We start from the raw sequence: 13,762 nt of genomic DNA on the forward strand, positions 1-13,762 counted from the left end.
AGCCCCGCGCAGGGAAGGGTTAAGGCTGGCGGAGGAAGTCTCCAAACCTCCGCGCTGCTGCGCGCCTCTTCCGCTCCGCGGCGGCCAGCGGCTCTGGTGCCCCTCCAACCGCCCTCCCCGGGAGGGGGGGTACGGGCTCCCCCCATCACCCACAGCCGGAGAGAACCTCACTTCGAGCCGCGGCCCGACATGCCCGCCCGCCGGCCGCGGCTGCCAACTCGCGTTGCGCTTTATTTTTGGCTGGGCAGCGGCGGGCAGCCCTGAGCGAGCAGCCGGCGGCAGCTCCCCAGCGCCCAGGCCCTTCCTCCCGCCCCGGCCTCTGCCCTTCGCCCGCTATCGCCCGCCCCAGGCCCGGGGACGGAATTGGCGGCGGCGGACCCAGGCTGCCTGCAGCGAGGTGAGGCCGGCGGCAAAGCCGCTCTGCCGGGAACCCGGGTTTGGGAGAAACCGGCTTCAGGAGACGGTGTTTTAGGGGCGGGGAGGATTTCGGAGCCGGTGGGGGTTTTTAGCTGCCCCAGAAAGCTTGCTGTCAGAATTACTTTAAGCATTATTGTTTTTCTTTACTTGCTGAGCACGCCGGGGCTGGTTTCCCGGGAGCTGCGGTGTCCCCTTGCTCGCTGCCCTCGCCGAAGCGGGAGGTTTCGGTGCAGAAACACCCTCCCGGGGGGTGTGGGGGGGCTTCGCCGGGGGGCCCCGGGGTGCTGCTGCAGGGCGGGGGGCCGGGACGAGGCGGGGTGTGTGTGTGTGTACTCCTGTGCTGGCTTAAAAGCAGACTTTAGTTTGGGCTTTCCAGATTTCTCTCAATAAATATCTGCATGTTATTGGATATTTACCAAGGCAAGCATTGAAAGCCCCGTCTCACAGCGGGCCGGGCACACACCGGGTGGCAATGCCCAGCACTGCCTCCGTTAGCATTCCTCCATCTCTGCTTCAGGACAGAAACCTACACCCCCTCTCCCCATTTCCCCCTCCTTGCACTCCCACGGAGCTCGTACAGCACTGATAGTAAGCCTGGCTTATTCTGTTAGTGCTCTGTACCAGCTGCTTACATGGTATCAGGGTGTTTTAAACAAACTCCTGGGTTCTCTCCTCCCAGAAGGCGACACACGGACGCCAAGCTTCTCCTGGCAGCGCTCTGGGGATGCTCCCCAACCTCCAGCCCTTCCCTACAACACCAATCCCCAGGACTTTGGTTTTCAGCTTCAAAAAAACACCAACATTGTTGGTTATCCCCCACCTTGGAGATATTTTCTTTTCCCTGTTTCCTGATCATGCCTCTCATTTATAATTTCAGCCCTGACTTGGTTTGCCATTGCTCACACTATTTCCAACAGCTAAAATTCTATAAATTAAATTAAACTCATGGCTGTTTAGCAATGCTCCAGCCCTTGTTAGACATCCCTCCCAGCAGCGGACAGACACCTGAAACACAGCATCAGTCTTTATAACCAGGTCAGGACAGATATGCTTTGATAATAAGATTTAAATGTACTTAGAGATGCAAGCCTGCCTGGGAACCTCCTGGCAGAGTTATTGGCACCTCGGAGAGAAGGGCAAAGGAAAACCTGTAGTATCGGGGCTCTCCTGCCCACCTACTCCCTCCCCCAGCAGCAAGCTGTCAGCCCAAAGTGATGATTTTGCTGCCCAAACCTTTAAGAGCTGCTTTCCACACCAGCTGCTTGGTCTCTGTGTAAGTTTGCAGAGGAGCTGGACCCAGACAATCAGGATTTCAGCAACACCAGGCACAGGCACAAGCTGAGGATATCCAGTTCCCAGGGCTTAAAGGGAAATGCTGGTGAAAATTAGGGATGAGGACTACTGGTATCCCCCTCCCCTGCATCAAAATACTGTCACATCGTTCCTCCTCCAGCAATGGCAGCACATAGAAAAAAACCCCACCACCCAAAAACCAAAACACCCCCCCCCCCCCCCCCCCAAAAAAAAAAAAGAAAAAAGAAGAGGGACAAAAGCTTTTCAGGAGTTTTGGAGGCTGCTGGCAGCTGCACGCATGTGGCGGAGGAAGCTCGCTGGGCTGCTGTCCTCAGGCTGGCTCGGCCCCGGCTGACCCCGCAGTGCTGGCTGTCCCCGGGCACCCAGTCCCCTGCCTGCGCCCTGACCCACACAGCCCCCCCACACCACTTCACTGACCTTCACCAACCATTTTTCCTCCTTAGTCCTTTTCCCTTCACTTTAAACACTATTTTTTCCTCCCTGTTCTCAGCCAAACCATTCTGGACAACTTTGTTGTCTTAAAAATAATCAGGGAAAAAAGGAGAAAATAAAAGGCAAGGCAGATTTCAGCACTTTGCAGGGGTCTTTGGGTGGTGTCGGCATGGGGTGATGTTTCTGGAGGCTGCTGCTTCTGGGGACCTTTGGACCTGCTGTGCCAGCATCACTTTGCTACTGCGTGCCTTTGCAAGCGTAAGGTGCAGCTCAGCCACTGCCTCCTCCACCAGTGCTCTCCCAGTGGGAGTCTCAAAAAATTAAATTGCTTTCCCAGGTGGGAGAAACCAGGAGAACTGAGGCATAGTCCTTAGCACGTGGTAGGAGCTGGAGGATGATGTTCTGAGCAGGGTGCAGGTGCCCTGCAGGAAGGGACGAGGTTTTGAGGTGCTGCAGCTCTTTCTAAAGCCTTGGCCCCAGCCAGGCTGCTTCTCCCCCTGGGGACAGCCAGGTTACAGGGATCCAGTGGGATTTCTCCTTTTCTCAGTGGGATCTCCACAGCGTCCCAAGGGCAAGGCTTTGCTTTTTCAACCAGCAAAATATCCCCTTTGGTCTGTGGTCCAGGATCATCCTCCTCCTCCAGCTTGATGTTTTCCCCTCTGGGGGATGGGACAGGTCCCTGCTCCAGCCCTGGGTGCAGCACGTACCCGTTCTTGCTCTCTTCTCCTTGCAGCCCCTTTCTGCCAGCAGACGAGCCCAGAGTGCTGCCGGACAGGAGCCGGAGATGACCAAGGAAGAAGATCTACCAGACTGGAACTCATCCAAGGAGTTTTATGAAAAATACGAGCCGAAGGAGGTTTTGGGCAGGTAAAGCTTGGTTTTGGCAAACTGTGGTTTCACCTACTCCAGTACCCGATAGGAACAGCATCCCCTTGGGAATCTGATACGAACAGTGCCCATAGTAGCATGGGGTTAAAAATAGCATGAAGAAACATTCTCCATCAGCTCAAAAATCTTCTGTCCCACCAAGACAGGGTAACAGAGCAAAACCCACTCAAACATGAAAATACCAACCAGCCCAGGTGCCGATGGCATGGCCAGGAGGTTGGGCTGGACGGGGAGGAATGGAAACCCCCATCTTGTTCGTGTTGTCCCTGGCAGGGGGGTGAGCAGCGTTGTCCGCCGGTGCATTCACAAAACCACCCGTCAGGAGTATGCAGTGAAGATTATCGACATCACGGCAGGTAACATATCCCCCAAGGAGGTGCAGGAACTGCGAGAAGCCACCACCAAAGAGATCGACATTCTCCGGAAAGTCTCGGGCCACCCCAATGTCAGTAAGTCAGGCTCTGAGCATCAGGGCAAGGGAGTTTTCTGCCCCATTTATTCTTCAGGTTGTCCCCAGGAAGGGTTTTTGGGGTGAAATCCCTGGAGGGTCAGACCTCCGATGGTGCTAATGCAACGCAGGGCACCTGCTTAGAGCATCGTTTGCTCTACCTCCACACACCCACCCATGGTGCTCACGCTGCCCGGGTTGTCTCCCAACTAAAGCACTAGTGAAGATCAACTCTTCATTAATTCAATTAGATCAGCAATTTTTAATCCATTAATGGACAGGAACACACTACACACTGTGCTCACAGCCCCCATGTTTTATTGCAGTCCAGTTGAAGGACAGCTACGAATCCAGCACCTTCTTCTTCTTGGTGTTTGACCTGTAAGTACCAGCTTGCCTTCTCCCCAAGCCCTTTCCCCCTCTGCAGATGGCCACCAGCCAACACTTGCCCCAGCCTTTCATGGCCCAAACAGAGCAAAGGGGGGATGACCAGCTCTTGCTTAAGGGAGAAACGAGCCTTGATTGCTGCAAGCCCGCTCGTTGCAGCCTCGCTGCTGGCAGTGTTTTCCTTCCGTCAGCAGCTCAGCACTGCTCAGGTTTCCCCATAACCTTTGGTGGGAGCCGTCACGCGTCCCTGTGGGTTATTTATATGCCCAGCAGGACCAGGGTGTGCGTGACGCCGCGTCTCCTGATGCCAGGGCAGCGCAATAGACGTCAGCAGAGGGGGATGACACCGGGAGAGCCCTGTCCCTTTCCCATCCAAACCCTGCCCTTTCCAGGAACAGCCTTTCCTCCTCCCACCTAAATTTTTTGCAGCAATATAGGGGTATTTTTACCCCTTTTTATTAACAAGTTGGCTTTTCGTTTTGTGCAATGGGTGCCCTGGGGCTGTTAAGGGCCAGTGACCCCCGGGTGATCCTCCCCAAGGGCTTGGGGCTGGTTTGCTGCTGCAGCTTGCCTCTGTTTTCCCTTCCGCACGCAGGATGAAGAGAGGGGAGCTCTTTGACTACCTCACTGAGAAAGTCACCTTGAGTGAGAAGGAAACCAGGTAAGGCCAGATGCAGAGGGCTGAAAATCATATTGCAAAAGCAGAGCGCAGGTTTGAAGGGCGACCTTGCAGCCAGCACGGCACCCACCGCCAAAACAGCTCCCTGGGCTGAGCCCCTGCGCTCAGACGTAGGGGCTGAGCTGCGTGGTCCCCATCCCCGGGAGCGCAGTGCCGGTGGGCGTTTGGGCTAGGTGAGATGCTGTCACCCATCCCCAGGAAGATCATGCGTGCGCTGCTGGAAGTGATCCAGTACCTCCACTCCATCAACATCGTCCACCGGGACCTGAAGCCAGAGAACATCCTCCTAGACGACAACATGAACATTAAGCTGACAGACTTTGGCTTCTCCTGCCAGCTGCGCGAGAATGAGAAGCTCAAAGGTAGGAGGATGGCAAGGAGGGGGCCATGCCGGGCTGGCCTGTGGCCACCCCGATGCTGCAGAGCCCACAGGGAAGCCCCGGTGTCTCCCCTGGGGCCAGTTTTGCTGCCATGGGTGCAAATTGGTGCCTGTCAGCTTGAGGCTGCCCCTCCTGCTCACGCACAAGCCTGGCTCTGCCTGCGGCACAGCCTCCACGCCTCACTCCTTGCCATGAAGAAGTTGCTGCCCATTAGGAAAACCGTCCGATTCTTTCCCTTTTTTCCCTCTCCAGTTGATCCTCATCACCCCATCCATTTGCTGCCCAACATTAAGGTTTTTTTTCCCAACTCCACGTATCTAACAACAAGCATCCCCCCACCAGCATCCTCATTGCTCTCTTTGCTCACATTTTAACCATTATAATCCACCAAGAGAAGACACCAGCAAGATGTGCACAAATTGCAGTTACTCCCTGCGAGCGTCATTGCTGCAAAGATCCCACCTGGGATCCAGACCCCCCTCATCAACTGCTCAGGGGTGGGTGGGGATGGCACAGACCCTTCTGGGTGGCTCAGGGGGATGCTCTGCCCCATCTTTGCAGAGATCTGTGGCACACCTGGCTACCTGGCCCCCGAGATCCTGCAGTGCTCCATGGATGACGAGCACCAAGGCTACGGGAAGGAGGTCGATATGTGAGTGAGATGCCTGCCTTCCCACCTTGCCCCTCGGGCTGCTCCCAAAACACCCGTGGTTTGAGGCACAGCAAGAGCTGTGCAGATGGGGACCAATTTGAGTGTTTGGAAGAAATTAAATGATGCACCAGAAAACACCTTTGGGGGCCACAAGGGGCTGTCTTGGAGACCAGGGGGCTCTGGCACAGAGCTGGGGGAGAAGCAGCCTGGGGACAAGCCCATCTTCCCAATTTGCCCTATCAGGAAGGGCAGAAAGCAACACTTTCTGTTCATAAAAATCACCTCACAGCCCAGCTCCAAGACACAGGGCTTTTTAAACACAGCCCATAGGAAGACATGAGCCCAAGGCAGCCCCCAAGACAGCAGACAGCTCAGGACAGCCCGTCTGAGCCCAGTCTGAGCCCTGCAAGGACTTTGCCACCATTTCTGGTGGCTTTGGTCACAGGTCTGCAGCAGTCAGAGCTGTAACCACTTGAGACACACCAACGCATTTCAGCCCCTTTTTGGTTGAAATACATCCATTAAGCCACACACCAGGACACTTTGCACACCACAGCCTGAACAGAGACTCCCAGACCATCCAGTCCTGCTGACCACCACATCTCTCCCTCCCCTGAAAAACCAAGTAAGGCAAACACCCCCAACTCACAGCTTCCTCCTGCAGCATCCAGGAGAGCAGCTCATCAACTCAAAACCCCTCCCCAGCAGCAAGGCAGCCCCTGCTCCTTATTACCTATCAGGGCTGACGAGCCCCAGCCATGAGCTCAGCGTCCCTCATCAGACACCGCACAGGGCAGCATCCTCCTGGTTTTCCAGGGTGGCAAAGCCCAGCATGCCCTGGTTGGGGGGAGGCACTGGGGTGCCCTGGGGTGCTGCCTGGGGCTAGAGGGTCCCACTGGGCTGCCCGCAGGTGGAGCACCGGGGTGATCATGTACACCTTGCTGGCCGGCTCGCCTCCCTTCTGGCACCGCAAGCAGATGCTGATGCTGCGGATGATCATGAATGGGGACTACCAGTTCGGCTCCCCGGAGTGGGATGACCGCTCAGACACCGTCAAGGACCTGGTAGGCACTCGGGGATGGGAGAACTTTTGGGAAGGGGTTACAGATACCTGGGACACCCCGGGTTGATGTGGTGTTCTCATGCAGATCTCCCGGTTCCTGGTGGTGGACCCACAGCAGAGGTACACGGCTGGTGAGGCGCTGGCCCACCCCTTCTTCCAGCAGTACGACGTGGAGGAGGTTCGACACTTCAGCCCCTTCCGGAAATTCAAGGTGAGGTTGCGGGGGGGGGGGGGGGGTGTGTCTCAGCACCCCGACCCTGAGCCCAGGAGCTGCAGGAGCTGAGCGGTGGGATGGGTTTCCCAGCTGAGTTGGGAGAAACTGGGAGTTCAAGAAGGCTGATGGACCTGGGCTTTGGCAGGAAGCTGCAGCCTGGGTGGAGACCCTTCTCCAAGTGCTATTTCACTTACTTTCTGGTATTTCCTAAGGGCCAAAGGGGATTAAATAAGAAAAGGGAAAAGCCTGCCTCCCCTGCAAATCATTAAAAAAACCCCAAACACTTCTAAGGGGAAATCAACGACCCTGACATCACATGGGTGCATGAAATGATGCAAAAGTTGATAAAACAGAGGAATCCTTTCCCTTCCCTGTAGCCAGCCATTAGGGCAGCTCAAAGGTACCCGAAGTGGCATTAGGTGACACATTTAGGACTGACCTACAGTTCTGATGTCAAGGGCACGCTTGGAAAGAGCCTGTACTGCTCACACGGGAGTAAATACCCATGCCAGGAGCCGGGCTTCCTCCCAACTCCACACGGATAGCAGCCACACGGGACGTGCTGGGGCTGATCTGGTCCTGTGTTAGGACTGGCCACCAATTCCAGCCTGTTCCCCCCATGCTGCAGGTGATCTGCCTGACTGTCCTGGCATCGGTCCGTATTTACTACCAGTACCGGCTGGTCAAGTCGGTCACCCGGGAGCTGGTGGTGCGGGACCCGTACGCCCTGAAGCCCGTCCGCAAGCTGATCGACGCCTGCGCCTTCAGGACCTACCGGCACTGGGTGAAGAAGGGGGAGGCGCAGAACAGAGCTGCCCTCTTTGAGAACACCTGCAAGGCCATTTTGCTGACCCTGGCAGCCGAGGAAGGGCTGTTTTGATTGCAGCTGCGTAAACTGATGAGTTTGCTCAGAGTTAAGGCGAGTAAAATCTTTGAAAAACCAACCAGTGATTTCTTTTGCTTTTTCTTAGAGATATGATTGGCCTCGGGTCAGGTGCAAATGCAAACCCAGCAGATGGCTGCGATTTGCCTCTGGGGAATGTCCCACTGTCAGGGAAGGGTTTGGAGAAGCTGCCTCTGATAGAGCTGTAACCAGCGGCAGCTCCCGATGTGCAGATCTGCTTGGGGAAGGCTCAGCTCAGCCCTGGAGCGGGACCCTTTCAGGGTAGTCGCAGGTGGAGGAGGGATGAGCAGTGCCCGGGGGGGGGGATGTCCTTGCCCACCTGTGTGCTTGGGGTTTTGGTGGCAGAGCTTGTGTGCAGCCAGTTCGTAGCCCTTGTGCTGGCTAGAACACCCGGGAGAGGTGGGTTTGTGTCATTTGTGCCCTTAGAAATGAGAGCACATGAGGTTTTGACACCATTTAAGGGTCAATAAAGGCACCTTGTTTCACTTCTGGGAAGGCTCGGAGGCTGGTACGAAGCTGGGATTTCCCAAGAAGATGGGGACTGATGTACGAGTCCCCATTCCAGGGACGTGCCCCCATCGCTCCCCCTGCAGCTGCCCCTCCTGGTAGCCCCATGCCGGCGGTCACAGGGGGGCTGCGGTTGTTCACTTGCTCCGGCTGGGGCTGGAGGTCAGAGGAGCTCTGGCCCGGTCCCCCCCACCCCCAACCCTCTGCTTATTTAAAAGAGACACTGAGAGGAGAGCTGTAATATCTCCTACACCCAGAGGACATTAAAGACAAACGGCCCTGCCTGCCATTCCCAATCACTGCTCCTGCCCGAGCGTCCCAGTGCAGAAAGGAGTTTTAGCTGAAAGTATTTATTTCTCATTTTTAAAACTGTCCTGATGAAAGTGACTGCTGGGGGTTACTGTTTATCTCCACAGGAGAAAATGCCTTGAGGTCTTCCTGAGCAACCCTTTCAGAGCTCGGGTTTGGTTCGGCTTTTCTTGGCTGTAACGTGCGGGACATCGGCAGCGCAGCGGAAGCTGAGGTTGTCGGAGGCCGAGTCTGGCGTGTTCCCCATTCTCATGGGGAAAAAAGAGACCCAAAGTTAGGGATCCTTCCTAGTTAACATTTACGTCCTTTAATGTGACCCTTTATAACAGACCAGAAACATCTTCCACTTCCCTTGAATAACTTCAAGAAAAGCACTTAATTCTAAATACTTGATGGAAAATATGTATTATTTGAGAAGCAATTAGGAACATATTTATAGCAAGAAAATTTTTAGCAGTGTTTGTAGTATATTTTTCTAACTGCTTCTCAGAAAAATTGAGTAGGAACAGACAAATGTCTTAAAATAAATCCCCCTTCCAAATAAAACCAAGCCAGAAGAAATCACTGCGAAACAGTGCCTGGGCACTGCCCAGACCTACCTGGTAGTAACACGAGCTTTATGATTCGCAGACCCATCTGCAGTGTCAATCCACGAGGCACCTCTCAGGACCCGCATGTTCTGAGCACGCTGCCTCGATGAGAGCCCCAGAGTCAGGTACTCGGACGCGGTCCACTCCCAGGTGTTTCCCAGCAGGTCGAAGAGCCCTGAGACACGGATGGTTTTGCATCAGGATTATTAGAGCACATTTGCAAGGGCTGCAAAAGCACTTTGGTGTACGGGGGCAGGGGGGGCAACATTGAAAGCATCACTGCAAGAGCGTGGTTTAATGGTGCGACTGGGAACCAGAAGCTCTTTACTGTATTGCAAACTGGTCCCTGTTTACAACTCAGCCTTCAACAAATTTCTCATTTAAATGTGTCTCATTGTTTCCCACCTGTGTGCGGGCATGGCATCCGCTGCCCTCAAAACAACACACTTGGGATTTTCAGGTAAATCACATGGAAGTGCAAAATAACTAACTGCTAATTAAAAGCAGGGGACGGTTGGGTGCATTGAAGTGGTGTGCGTCAGCCAACTTCAGTAACAACCATTTGCTGGGCTTGGTTATTCTATCAAGATGCTGATGTGATCCTATGTCATATCTGAAACCTTGCTACAATTACAGGATTTTATAGTTAGCGTTGAATGGATATAAGAGAGCAGATGCCATCCCCACAACCAGGGTGGGGGTGTCTGCTCCATACCGTAGTTGTTCTGAGGAGGGAACGCTGCCACTGGTGAGACGCCGTGATAACCGTCTTCTGCCGTGTCGATCCTTGGGAAATCACCCTGTAGGAAGAAAGATCACTCCCAGTAAAGACCCACCGTGGGGATGACATGAAGTCCTTCTCTTCATGGGACTGTGTTACGCTTAAATAATGGAAATAACTCTCCATTGCAAATTAACTCTATGCAGCATTTCTGGCCAAGAGAGGAGATCAACCATCTAAAGTTCTCCCAAGACATCCTCCTTTTCAAACAAATTTATGTATGTAGTTTTGGTTATGTATGAATTTTTGGAAGCACTGAAATCCTGGTTTCCCAGGGAAGCTGGGCTGAGTTTGCTCCCTCTAAGGGTATTTCAGCCCACCAGGAGATGAATCTCGGTACCTTACAGGTAAGTCTGCATTACTGCCCAGGACCATGCAGCCTGCTCAGCAGCCACGCATGCTCTGGTCGAGTTAAACACCATCAGAAGAGCTCAGCGTAGATGGGATGATTTTTAGGAACTTACCTGCCACAGATTTGTACGGTTCGGCTGAAATTTGTTTCCCCAGGGATACACCCTTTCTGCCAAAGAGGAAAAGACACCCATCACGCCTGTGTCACTCCAGCCTCTGCATTTGCCTATTTTTAACCAGGCTTTTATGACCGTCCTTTTCTGCTCAGCTCGGGACAGCGAGAGGGCTTACATGAACGGGGCTGGTTGGTCTAACCCCTACAGACACTGCCAAGGAGCCGAGGAGAGACGGAAATCAGCAACAGCTTCCCATTTACAAACCGTCACTCGCACCACGGAGTCCCATGGTCCCCCCAGCTGCTTTATGCCACCATCAATGGGTGCGGGCAGGTGGGTCCCTCCTTGCCCCAAACCCAAGAAACGGTATTTTTAGCTGGCAGAAGTGCTTTCTTTAGGAAGATAGATTAAAACCATAGATAAGCCACTACTTCTTCTGATATTATGATTATGATTATTTCAACTCCCACGCCAAAAGAGGTGGTTCAGTCCCCCAGATTAACCTCTGAAAACATCCCTGGACAGAGGTTTGGATCTGGCAGAACTAACATTACTTGATGCCTCGGTTTGGAAAAAGGGCAGAGCTTGTGGTACGTACGCTCCAGTCCTCCCCTGGCAGCAAATTCCCACTCCTCCTCTGCTGGGAGCCTCTTCCCTTTCCAGGCGCAGAACGCCTGCGCGTCATTCCAACTCACGTGCAGCACCGGGTAATCCAGCCTGTCCTTTATGCTGGAGCCAGGACCTGAGGGCTGGGAAGAATTGCATCAAACAGATTTTAATCTATTTTATAAACTTTTCAATTAAAAAGGGAATAAAGGACAGAACAGACCAAGGCAGGGAATGTGCAGCAACCAGAGATGCTTTTTTTTCACCGTTTTTGGTCAATAAGGTTCAGCACACAGTAACATTCCCAGCATGGCAAGGACTCACCGCACCGTGTTTTCACTCACCTGTCGCCAAAAAGCCTTCTCGATGGGCAGCCACCAAGGGGCAGACTGGGAAAAGAAACGACACCAGATTGAAGCTGAACTGGTGACATCCCCCCCGCCACCATCATCCTACAGCAGTGTGTGTGAAGACAAGCGCTTGTTAGTCTGGAAATGGTTAAACGCTGCAGTTTGAGCTGGGTTATCACAGGCATTTTGATTGTGCTTTCCAACAGAGTAAAGCTGTCTGCTTTTAAAAGTGAAAATAGATCAAGAGACCCATGCTGTTTAGTTTTTCTGTTTTAAGGATTGATCAATAAAGTACTTTGAAACACGCTTTGCTCTCTCCCAGCTCACTGAAGCATCTCTTGAGTCCTGTCGGACAGTGTTTGGAGAGCATGTAAACAGAGGAGCGCCATAAATCAACCCAGCTCAACACTGCTGTTAGTTTCAAAAGCAAAACAACCCAAGACTAAAGAAAAACCACTGAGAATGGCCAGACTCTGCACTGAGAGGTAGCTGTACTCAGCAGAAAAGCAATACCAGCAAGGGTGTCCCCTCCTGTTTTGTTATTTTTTTTACTTAAAAAAAAGAGGTCAGACAGGGATGTGATCAGAAATACCATCTCCATCATCATCATCACTGAAACTCATCCCCTTGGGATTTAGATTTACCTCCAATTTTTGGGTGACTTTTTTTTTCAGCTCTTCCGATACGAAATCCTCAAAGACAAAGCTCCAGCCAAATGCTTCTGCTTCTGTTTTGTATTTCTTTTCTCTAACAAACTCCCTGGCATAAATACAACACACTCAGGCGTCTGGGTAAGAGTTCTTCAAGAGCCACACCACCAAATACAGCGATCTGCACACGCAACAAGTTCAGAGCAAGGCAAAAATGTACACGACCTACAGACACCCCATCTGCAGAGAGTCCTGGCTCCCCCCCGGCACAGCTCCAGTTGGTTTGGTATGGATTTAAGAAATAAAACAGTCCAATTTCACAGATCTGATAGTCAGGTTTTATGTTATTTACACAGGTAAACTCATCCTGCACCCTGGTCTTCCATAAAATATAACAACTGTACAGATGAAAAATCCCTTAAAGCCACTAAAGCCAAAAGCTCCTGTTAGTTAAATGTCCCCAAAATGCGACAAATGTCACACGCTGCTGAATAATCTCACCCTGCTTCTGTCCCATTTCTTTCCCCATTGCCTAAGTTGCAGTAATTGCCATTACTGCGTGTTACTGGTGCGTGGAAGTGATGGGTCTTTTTAACCAACAAGGGCTCAGCCAGACAAATAAAGGCATTTTCCCCAGTGTATTTATTAGTGCTCTGTACAAGGGCTTCTATAAAATACATGGAGGAGCAGTCCTGTGTCTACAAATGGAAATTGAACCTATAGGAACCTGAAATCTGAAGGAGTACAGCCCTATTAGTAGGGGAGAGAAAGAAAAAGGGAAAGGGAAAAGGGAAAGGGAGCATGTTTGCAAGCTGCACTGGTAAGATGCTTCAGCTTGCACCCACAGAGGTGATTTATTACTGACAGATACGGGTTTTGTTCTAATAAAAGTGCCAGCAGCATCCAAGCATTGGATTTCAGACCCCGAAATTTCCCGGCACCAACACCTGCACCCCCCCACGGCTCCCCAAGCTGCTGAGACCCTGCGAGCCGAGCAGACCCAAACCTTCACTCTTACCTGAAATCCCTATTTGTGACGGGATATTTGTCGACAGCAAACGGCTTCACTGTCACCTCCCTGATGGGCCCCTCTTCATTCATTTTCTCCAGGGAACTGGATCCCATCTGAAACTTCCCACCAGGCAGCTGCACCATGTTTTCATCCTGTCCAAATGCTAAAAGTGAAGAAATACAGTATGAGAACTTTCATTTTTAAACATGACAGCTGAGGACAGCAGGCACTATTTGCTAGAAAGTCACTTTACTGGAGATAGGGTGCAATATAGTAAGTAACTATGATTAGCATTTGTATAGGTCTGCATTTTATTGATAACAAGCTTAAAATATTTTAAAATCACATTTTCAGCATCTCTTTTGGGAAAGAAACAGCTCCAATCAAATGCAATCAACAAGGCAGCTCCTTTAAATTAACAGTTTGTTGCAATTAGAAGGGAACCCGTGCAGGGAGAAACAAAATGATTTTTTTTTTTTTACAGCTTCCCTGCAACAAGCCACAGCAGAAGGACCAGCAAAAGCCGCTCCAGCTCAGGCGCTCACCCCGCAGAGCAGCACCCAGCACCCAGCAGCACCCCAGCAGCACCCACGGCCCTTCCTGGGGAGCCATGCCCGGCAACGACTAGGCCTGCGGGAAAAGCCAAATAAGTCACCGGTGGAACTGTAGGGCTTTGACCCAGAAGTGCTGCAGGCTCGGGGAAGTGTTTCCG

The 13,762-nt window shown here is 52.4% G+C and overlaps 2 protein-coding genes across 3 annotated transcripts; one reads left to right on the forward strand and one right to left on the reverse strand.

Moving 5' to 3' along the window:
* Positions 1–62: 62 nt before the first annotated feature.
* Positions 63–7,818, forward strand: PHKG1 (phosphorylase kinase catalytic subunit gamma 1). The gene is made up of 10 exons (XM_054847697.1): positions 63–397; positions 2,897–3,030; positions 3,325–3,500; positions 3,826–3,880; positions 4,482–4,547; positions 4,764–4,927; positions 5,507–5,597; positions 6,508–6,661; positions 6,746–6,871; positions 7,503–7,818. Exons 2-10 carry the CDS (start codon positions 2,948–2,950, stop codon positions 7,752–7,754), a joined length of 1,167 nt encoding a protein of 388 aa, XP_054703672.1. The 5' UTR covers positions 63–397; positions 2,897–2,947; the 3' UTR covers positions 7,755–7,818.
* An 801-nt stretch (positions 7,819–8,619) lies between these two features.
* SUMF2 (sulfatase modifying factor 2) lies at positions 8,620–13,749 on the reverse strand. Of its 2 annotated transcripts, none has more exons than XM_054847983.1 (9): positions 13,706–13,749; positions 13,057–13,213; positions 12,033–12,147; positions 11,383–11,427; positions 11,031–11,181; positions 10,430–10,485; positions 9,900–9,984; positions 9,194–9,359; positions 8,620–8,842 (listed from the first exon to the last, which is right to left on the reverse strand). In XM_054847983.1, the coding sequence occupies exons 2-9, from the start codon at positions 13,191–13,193 to the stop codon at positions 8,737–8,739; spliced, it is 861 nt and encodes a 286-aa protein (XP_054703958.1). In that variant the 5' UTR covers positions 13,194–13,213; positions 13,706–13,749; the 3' UTR covers positions 8,620–8,736. The 2 variants fall into 2 exon arrangements, with proteins under 2 accessions (XP_054703958.1, XP_054703957.1); XM_054847982.1 differs by having other exon boundaries at positions 13,596–13,722.
* Between the last annotated feature and the right edge of the window lie 13 nt (positions 13,750–13,762).

This window comes from Grus americana, chromosome 19 (assembly GCF_028858705.1).
Source record: "Grus americana isolate bGruAme1 chromosome 19, bGruAme1.mat, whole genome shotgun sequence".
Taxonomy (NCBI): Eukaryota; Metazoa; Chordata; class Aves; order Gruiformes; family Gruidae; genus Grus; species Grus americana.

Coding starts and splice junctions, on each gene's coding strand:
- PHKG1 (XM_054847697.1), top strand. CDS start 2,948: ATGACCAAGGAAGAAGATCTACCAGACTGGAACTCATCCAAGGAGTTT. Junction 4,928..5,506: donor CGAGAATGAGAAGCTCAAAG/GTAGGAGGATGG, acceptor CCATCTTTGCAG/AGATCTGTGGCACACCTGGC. Junction 5,598..6,507: donor TACGGGAAGGAGGTCGATAT/GTGAGTGAGATG, acceptor GGCTGCCCGCAG/GTGGAGCACCGGGGTGATCA.
- SUMF2 (XM_054847982.1), bottom strand. CDS start 13,662: ATGGCTCCCCAGGAAGGGCCGTGGGTGCTGCTGGGGTGCTGCTGGGTG. Junction 12,148..13,056: donor GTCACAAATAGGGATTTCAG/GTAAGAGTGAAG, acceptor TATTTATGCCAG/GGAGTTTGTTAGAGAAAAGA. Junction 10,486..11,030: donor TGCCAGGGGAGGACTGGAGC/GTACGTACCACA, acceptor CCTCTTTGGCAG/AAAGGGTGTATCCCTGGGGA.